This window comes from Sinocyclocheilus anshuiensis, unplaced genomic scaffold (genome assembly GCF_001515605.1).
Source record: "Sinocyclocheilus anshuiensis isolate Anshui unplaced genomic scaffold, SAMN03320099.WGS_v1.1 scaffold804, whole genome shotgun sequence".
NCBI classification, from domain to species: Eukaryota; Metazoa; Chordata; class Actinopteri; order Cypriniformes; family Cyprinidae; genus Sinocyclocheilus; species Sinocyclocheilus anshuiensis.
In genome coordinates this window covers 401,860-411,051 of record NW_015557098.1, presented here as the reverse complement: position 1 = coordinate 411,051, position 9,192 = coordinate 401,860, and the positions used below count along the sequence as shown (strand labels likewise).

The 9,192-nt window shown below is 40.3% G+C and overlaps 1 protein-coding gene across 1 annotated transcript in view; it reads left to right on the top strand.

Annotated features, from left to right (window-relative positions):
* The window catches only part of LOC107677453 (zinc finger and SCAN domain-containing protein 2-like), a 7,114-nt gene extending 1,052 nt beyond the window's left edge, over positions 1 to 6,062 (top strand). Inside the window, exons 2-4 of the mRNA XM_016472359.1 lie at positions 333 to 524; positions 3,664 to 3,855; positions 4,244 to 6,062. Coding sequence (XP_016327845.1) covers positions 333 to 524; positions 3,664 to 3,855; positions 4,244 to 5,254 — 1,395 coding nt within the window. The 3' untranslated portion in view covers positions 5,255 to 6,062. The remainder of the gene's footprint in view (positions 1 to 332; positions 525 to 3,663; positions 3,856 to 4,243) is intronic.
* Positions 6,063 to 9,192: the final 3,130 nt, after the last annotated feature.

The window sequence follows — 9,192 nt, the reverse complement described above, 5'->3', positions numbered from 1 at the left end:
TCATTTTGAATCAAAACGTCCTAACTCAATTTTCCAGTGAAACAACAGGCTTCTCTCTGGTAGCCAGACTTCTCCAATCATTTAGTTCGCTTAACCTCTGCCCATTTATTACGAGCTGAAAGCTCATATTTAGATCTGCCTCCATCCACTCAACAACTGATTGATAGAACCAAGTCCCCACCCTACATTTTTCTTCTTTCTTCAATAATCAGTTCCGCTTTGATTTACGTCACAACACGAGATCTGTTGCTACTTCCTTTTCACTGCAACATTAAAAATTTGAAAATCATTCGCTGTTTTGGTTGTCAACAAATGCTCTCTCTATCCAGCAGGTGTCGATGTTGTACAGCTCAGCGGTGGTATGTGAACTCCTCCAGTCCTGTTACACGGGTATGCTGCAGTTCAGTGCCAAAGAGATTGTGAACTACCTGACTGCAGCCAGCTACCTGCAGATGGAGCATGTGGTGGAGAAATGCAGAGGAGCCCTGAGCCAGTACATGCAGCCCCGCAGTCGCAGCCCCATTGTGAGCATCTCAACCTCAAACACTGGTGGTCACCATTGCAGACCTGGTTTCTTCTTAATGAAACACCTCACCTAGACATAAAATTCTTCATTGAAGGAGACGTTTTGCAGGATGCTCTTTTTTTCGTACATTCACATAGCAGACACTTTTATTCAAAGAAACTTAGAGGAACATAAGAAAATCATCCCAGAACCATCAATATTCATACAGTATACTCTGGCAGGTTTATTAGAAAAGTAGATCCAGAAACAAGCTAGAGCAGAGGATAAATGCAGAAAAGAAAAAAAGAAGAGTATTTTCTGTGTGTGCATTGGTTGAAGGTTGTTAAGTGTTTGTGGGAGCGATGTGTCTTCAGCTGCTTCTTGAAAGTTGTGATAGTCTCATCCAGGGGTGGCCAGCTTCGGTCCTGGAGAGCCACAGTCCTGCATTGTTTTGCTCCAAACTTGATAAAAACTCTTTTGACTGGACCGCAGCCTAGAAAGCTAGTTTTTTTTTTTTTATGCCTTCCGTCGCTAACTTTCGGATGTACGTCATAATGATGGCCGCTTATTATGATGGCCACTTGAAACACTGCTTCATGAATGCTTAGAAACCTTTGTGAATCATTTGTTTGGAAACAGTGGTTCAGAGCGCATATCAAACTGCCAAATTCATGTGATATCAGTAAACAAGGCTTCGTTCGTTGAGGGGTTCACTGAGATCGTCTATGGTTTTTACCTAATCTAAAATCAGTTTTATCAAGTTGTTGACATTTTGTGTAATTAAAAGGATGAGTAGTAGTTAATAGTCTCTTACTGGCCTTTTCAAACAAAACAAACACTGCAAATGAATAATAATTAAAAAAACAAACAAACATTATTATACAGACACTTCATATTTAATGCTATTTTATTATTTTAATTGCATTTAATATTATACTTTCAAGAAAGCATTTGCATTGGGTTTGTAAAAGCTGTTTGTTTGTTTTTTGAGTTTGTTGCATTTACACAGTTTTGACCAGCAGTGTGTGGTGTTTTGAGCGCTTCGAAACAGTGAATCATTTTGCGAAGCAGTTGGTTCAAAGCTTCGAAAAGGTTCGTTTCTCCCATCACTAGTACGTCATTTATTACATTGCACAAGTGAGTGCGTGTCTAAAAGCGAAGTGGAATGCAGCCTTTGTAACCCTTAGTCCTTCATTAGCTTGTTCAGGTGTGTTTGATTAGGGTTGGAGCGAAACACTGCAGGACGGTGGCTCTCCAGGACCGAAGTTGGCCACCCCTGGTCTCTGCCGTTCGGGTGGAGGTTGGTGGCTCATTCCACCAAAGAGGAGCAAAGAGTGTGAAGGTTTTGGAAAGCAACTTTGTGCCTTATTGTGATGAAACAAGGTGTACACTCGTATGTGCGGATTGACGTAGGGAGGTGCAGTTCAAGTGGCAGTGCTAAAATCCAGCATCAAAGCCTTAAATTTGATTCTGGTCACAGCTGGGAGCTAGTGGACTGAGATCAGCAGTCCTCTTTGGCTGATTGAAGACCAGACGTGCTAGCGCATTGTAGATTATCTTCAGAGGCCCACTAAAGCTACTGTTCACGCTGACAGACAGAATGCTTCTCAAAATCTAAGCAAAAGCATAGTGTCATGCTCCCAAAAAGGACTAGTAGACAACACTGTAAAACACCATAAAAGGGGTCCATGTGACCAGAGATTTACGTTCCAAATCTTCTTAAGCCATAATATTTTGTGATTATAGCTATTTTGGTATTTGCTGGAGCTTGACAATCTGATTCATTTTAGTAAAAAAAATTAGGGATGCATGATATTGGATTTTTGCCGATATCCGATATGCCGATAATTTTCAACTCTTTTTGGCCGATAGCCGATACCAGTATATAATTGTTTTTAATTTTGGTTAGTTTTTAACAAGAACTTATTTGTTAGAATTAAATAAACCATAATAAAGTTCTTATATAATTACAGTACATTGAAGATTTGAAAATAACTATAAATAAACTATATATTAATCACTGCATTTTTTTTTTTTTCAGAAAGATGCAGTGGTAACCTTAAAGGGGTCATATGATGCGATTTCAATTTTTCTTTTCTCTTTGGAGTGTTACAAGCTCTTGGTGCATAAAGAAGATCTGTGAAGTTGCAAAGACTAAAGTCTCAAATCCAAAGAGATATTCTTTATAAAAGTTAAGATTCAGCCACGCCTACATAAAACAGCTCGTTCTAACACATAAACACATTTCATTACACCAAATACACAAAATAATGTTCTTTTTAGCAACATCATATGACCCCTTTAACATTTTATTTTATGATTTAATGTGTAAATGGTCTAAAGCCAAAGAGTTGTAAAATTTCAGAAAATCTTTTAGATTTCATAATTTGTTTAAAAAATATAACATTACACATTAATGAATAAATAAGTATATGTACAATTATTTAATTTAAGTGTAATGTTTGTGATTTTTTATTTTTTTTTTTTTGTTCATTTAAGCTATAGCTTCTGACCTTTAAATCAAAGCATACTCATGATTTCATGGCACCAATTACTGCTTTATTTATTCCGAAACGGTCTAAATATTATTTGTGTATTTTGCTTTCATCTTATTAGAAGTAGGCCAACAGCGCCCCCTACTGAATTAAAACTCCTGACCGAACAGGAATTAGGACCCGGGGGAGGCTGCCGATGCAGTGCTATTACTGTTTACTCTATCATACACCGAATGTGTCATTCTGCATGTGCATTCTCAGATTAAATGCAGCGATCCAAAACCGTGAGTCCAATCACCATTCAGGCAAAACTTTGCTTCAAGAATGAGCCACAATGCTGATGTGATCTAATCGCTAGCACACCCTGAGCACATGTGAATTAATGTATTCCTCTTATCGGCAAGACATTTTGGCATCATTTTTCATATCTGGCCGGTGCCGATAGTTACATTTAAAGCCATTATCGGCCGATTCCGATATTGGTCCGATAATATCGTGCATCCCTAAAAAAATCAACTTGACATGAGCATAAATGATGACAGAATATTTATTTTTGGATGAACTGTGCCTATAAAGAAATATAATGCAAATAAAATAGTTTAACCATACAATTCTTACTTGCATTATGTTTGTCTTTCTCCGTTTCTCCCATTAATTATTCAGACTGTGAAATCGGAAGACCCTCAGTCTATGCCAGTGATTGTCAGTGGAAGTACCCATTCATTGGGATCCATTTCATCCCCTTCTGATACGGCATCACTGCATCCTCACAGTTCAGGAAAGGAGCTCCAGGCTGCCGATGCCGAACTCTCCAACATCCCTCACAAAGATGACAGTGATTTGACCATACACTGTGTAAATATTTGTTGGTTTTGCTTTGTATGCTAATGCTAATGATTATTAGCATTCAAACCCTCAAGCTGTTTTTGCAACTGAAGTTTATAAAGAGACACTATTAAAACATCTCATATTGCTAGCATACTTGCAGGTTTTGAGACTAGGAAGAAGGATCTGGAAATTTAAATAATGATCTTCTGGAAATGTAATGGCTAAATAAAAACTGCATTAAAATTATTGCGATGTTCCTTAATCTCACTTCGCCAGCAAAATCATCAGACATGGTTGCTACATTATTTCTGTCAGTTTGACCGTCCCAAATCAAACAGGGTCATATCAGCACTTATTTTGGTAGTTTGCTCACTTGTGTTTAACAAGTTCAACTAATTTGTTTTCACCATTACAGGTTAAAGGATCAGATGCATCTGGACACTTTGAGGGAGAGGACGACGGGCCTGAGAGTGACATCTTTCAGGTGCAGATACACGATGAACATCAAGACCCCGAGAAGACCTCTAGTGCTGAGGAGGAAGACAGAGAAGCTGTTGTCATGTTAGACGACCACGAACCGCTGGATGCAGGTATAGAGGAGCCCAATATGGAGGGGCGAGCTAAAGGCAACGGCCTCAGAGGGGCAGGCCGCATGTGGAGACGACGGCACGGAGAGCACAGGGGAGGCAGAGGAAGAGGCTTAAAACACAGGAAGCAATACACTTTGAAGGACCGCAAGCTCTTGGGTAACTATCAGGAGGCTTGGCGGTTTCCAACCCCTGATGAGATAATGGGCAATTTTGGAGCAGACTTTGGGGTTGATTACCTGTCCAATCAGCATCTCGCAGACGGTACCGTCCGCATTGAGTACAGGCCTGGAGAAGAGATCGGCTCTGATGGAGGTCCTGCACACTTCGGTGTGGAAGCTTCCAGCGGGGAAGAGAGAATGGGAGTTGGGACACATACAAATGAACACGGAGCTGCTGACGAGTCCGTAGCAGTGGTGGGATCCACGTCCTGTGTAACGGGACCAGTGGTGTGTGAGCAGTGTGGACTAGCATTTTCCTCAACGCAGGACTTAGCCATGCATTCCCTGTCAACTCACCGACTGTACGTGTGTCCATGCTGTGGGAAGCACTTCAGCCACTCCAGTAACCTCAACCGCCACATGATCGTCCACCGTGGAGTTTCCAAGCTCCACTGCTGCCCCCTGTGCCACAAGACCTTCACTCAGAAGTCAACACTGTGCGACCACATGAACCTGCACAGTGGGGAGCGGCCGCATGTGTGCGCATACTGCCACGTCAGCTTTGCCCATAAGCCTGCTCTACGCCGGCACCTGAAAGAGCAACATGGAAGGACAACGGCCCAAAACTATCTGGAAATGCAGCGAAACAATGAGGGTGGTGTTGGGGAAGGGGTTTAGATCAGATTTAAATAGTTACTGTTTTAATGAAATCAGAATTAACCCTATTTACTTTCTTAATACACATTTCTAGGCTTATTGTGCACAATTTATAAGTGCACATTAGGTGAAAATGTATGTCTTTGTAATCAGTATGTAATAACTGTATTGTTGTCAATGTGCAGGCCGAACACTGCCAAAGCATTTGAGCCTGGAGAGACTGAATGAATTTATACTCACTCATAGCAACAGTTCACCCAATACTGAAAATTCTATTATTTACTCACCCTCATGTCATTTCAAACCTCTGACTTTTTTCTGAGAAACAAGAAATTTTGTCTGAATAGGTGATAAGCGCTTTTCCACCGTCGGGCCGAATCATTCTTGTTGCTTAACCGTTCCATTTCATGCTGATCTGGCCCAGCTGGTATGGATATGGCTTCATTTTCCACTGTGGGGCTGACAACAGAGCTGGTAATACAAATGTGTCAGTCATTGCCTTGGTACTAAGATGAGATAGCTAGTGACCGTGTTATGGAGGATGAACAGATATTTCCTTTTACTTCACTCAAATAGTGTGCTTGGCCAGCTAGCTACAGAGAGAAACTAGCAGCCAGTATCAGACCACAAACAAGTGACCCATCCTGAGTGGCGACATCACTACACTCATTCTACCAACACGGTTCGGCTCAAGTGGAAATCTAACTGTAACCATTCCTTACTGTTCTTAGAACCATTCAACCCGACAGTGGAAAAGCGGTTAATGATGTTGTATAAACCAAGGTGTGCCTCACACGTCCTGAAAAGTGAAGCTGCGGGCTCTTTGATCGCCCCCTGGTGGCTGGCTGCAGTACAGGTCATAAACCCCGCCCTCTCCATGTAAACGAATGGGACTTGAGTCAAAATAAAAAATAAATTACACTTCCAATACAATTTTCTGAAAGATGGCTTTGGTCATTTAAGGTAGTTGTTATCACGCTGATATATGTTCAAATGTTCGTTTTTGTGATCAGTTTGATTTTAGCTAGTAATTTGATGCTATAAAAACATGTCATTATGGTTGATTGGGTCTGCGGGAGTTTGGGCGGGACTTTGATACCGCGGCTCCACCTCACAACACTACTGCACAGACTCTGGGTGTTTCTAAATGGAAGGCTGCATCCTCCCAAGGCTGCATATCTCGGCTGCCATGTCATCAAACGTCGCTTAAAGGGATACTCCACCCCAAAATGAAAATTTTGTCATTAATCACTTACCCCCATGTCGTTCCAAACCCGTAAAAGCTTCGTTCGTTTTCTGAACACAATTTAAGATATTTTGGAAGAAAACTGGGAGACTTGTGCCTGTCACATTGACTGCCAAGTAAAGTACACTGTCAAGGTCCAGAAAAGTATGAAAAGCATCGTCAGAATAGTCCATCTGCCATCAGTGGTTCAACCGTAACGTTATGAAGCGACGAGAATACTTTTTGTACGTGAAGAAAACAAAAATAACGACTTTATTCAACAATTCATCTCCTCTGTGTCTCTCCGCATCACCATTTTGGAGAATATCCACTGAACGCAAGCAGCGTATGCTATTCTGTGTCAGCCGCTACACAAGGATACATTTTCTACGTGTATTTACGCTTTGATTTGAACGAAAACAGCGCATCCGTGTGGCGCGGCTGACACAGAAGAGCGTATGCTGCTTGCTGCTTGCCCCTCTTTTACGGGTTTGGAACGACATGGGGGTAAGTGAGTAATGACAAAATTTTCATTTTGGGGTGGAGTATCCATTTAAGGCCATCTCAATCGGAATGATCCTTGGAAGGCAGCCTTCGTGTCGCATCCTTCATTCAGCTGAATTTGAAGGATGCATGGGATGTATCCTCCGCGATCCTTTGTACCAATTCCATTTCATGAAAATAAACTGACGAAAAATGATTCAGAAATAATGTTTACGGACATGAAAACATAGATGTTATTTTTTGTTTTGGTGTAAATTACTCACTAAACGCTAAACTGCCAATAATGTCCACTGGGAGACTGTAGACAGCTGTGATTTACTGTATTGCATTAATAGAAAGCCAAATAATATAATGATTTGTAATGCAAAGTATTTGTATTTTCGTGCCGAGACGTTGAGGGTGAGAACTTATGTGACGTAGCCACGTGCACTTACTAGACTGTCTCATTCTAGCGTTTAATGCCGAGGAGGGCTGGACTGGGAAGGACGCAGCCTCGGTAGGATGCAGCCTTCCGTTTGAGAAACACCCTCTGGCTCCAAACGAATCTCTACTGCGCAGACTCTGGCTCCAAATGACGTAATTTACTCAAGATGGCAGCGGCCATACTGAGATGCTTTGGCTTCAAGTGGAGACGGATCGTCCATCTTTTTTACAGTCTATGTTTAAACCTCAACGTTCTTCAAAACATCTTCATTTGTAAAGATGACAGAATTTCCATTTTTGGATGAACTACCACATAAAAGCACAAATACTACAGTTTTCTGTGTTTCTTTACAGGTTAAAATTCTTTTTACTACAAGTGATAAGACAATAATGTATGCGAAGTGAAGGTCTAGCATATCTATGGCTTGTAAGAGTGATAAACATGTTAATATAAACAAAACAAAATATGTTCATGAATTAGTACTGTGGCGTGATGAGGAAAGTAAGAAAACGTGTTTGTCATTTTTGTTGTAGTGCAACTTTAGTGTCTGTATGTTGCTAATTCAACAAAGCCGTATTAAAAAGATTTTGTCCCAACTGTAATTTTCTTGCTGTGAATTAATATTACAATGATTATTATTAATGTTTTATTTGTTGATATTCTTCTTTACACTCATTCTCGTTACTGTAAGAATGGTGTATAACATCACATGGGAAAAATAAAAAAACAAAAGGATTAGACCTAATATGTATGGAATACAATTAAATCTGATAATGTTACTGTTCTAAAAGGGCATGCCTCTGTATTTCTATCTGGCCAATGCAGGGGTGTGTCAAGAGCATTTTAAATGGGGGGCCCACAGGCTGGAGCACTGCCTAAAAGAGGGCGGCTGCAGTAAAATCTATTATACACTATTAAGATATATGCTATTGCTATTTTTTGTATAGGTGCATAAAGTAAGATTCCTGTAAAGCTAATGTTTATTTCTTCCTTTGTCTTTTCACATAAACTACAGTATCTAACACTAGTCAGCAATATTCATCATTGATCCTAACAGCCACTTTCAGGTGAACGCTTTCATTGTTTAGGACCTATTCAATAAAATAAAATTGCAATCCAATGACAGGGACGCACATTTTGAAGGACAAGAGAGTAGCCTATAGGATGTATTTTGAATGTCTGGTAGTCCTCAAAAAACATTATAGTCCCAGCTCCTCTTGTTAACGCAGCATAAATTTCGTCATAGTTTTTATCATCAGATATTAGTTTTAGCTGTCAACGTCTCGTCTTAGTCACAGAAAAAAATATGTTCGTTAACGAATATTTTTCGTCGTCATCTTCGTCGACGAAATTAACACTGCTTTTGATTAAATGAGATACTGACACTGTTTTTCATGCTTAATACTGATGCTTGCTTTTAAAGGGGTCATATGATGCTACATGCACTTTTACAAGTTGTTTGAACTGAAATGTGTGTTAGCAGTGTGTGTACACAACCACCCTAAAATGATAAAAATCCACCCGGTGTTTTTTTTTTTACGGTCACGCGAATCATTCGTGATCCAGCCTCATCTACAGAAGAAGTGAGTGTAAGGTTTTTTTAATTAATCTTGTCAAATCGCCTTTCCTAATAATGTGCTAATTAGCAAGTTTCACATGAATGCGGCTAAAGTAAACAGTGCCTCTGAGAGCGGCTCGGAAGAGAGGGGCGGGGTCAGCAGAGCTCATTAACGTTTAAAGGAAAATACTACAAAACTGCCCTCTGAAAAGAGCTGTTTTTGACAGGGTAAAAAAGGTGTTTTTTAC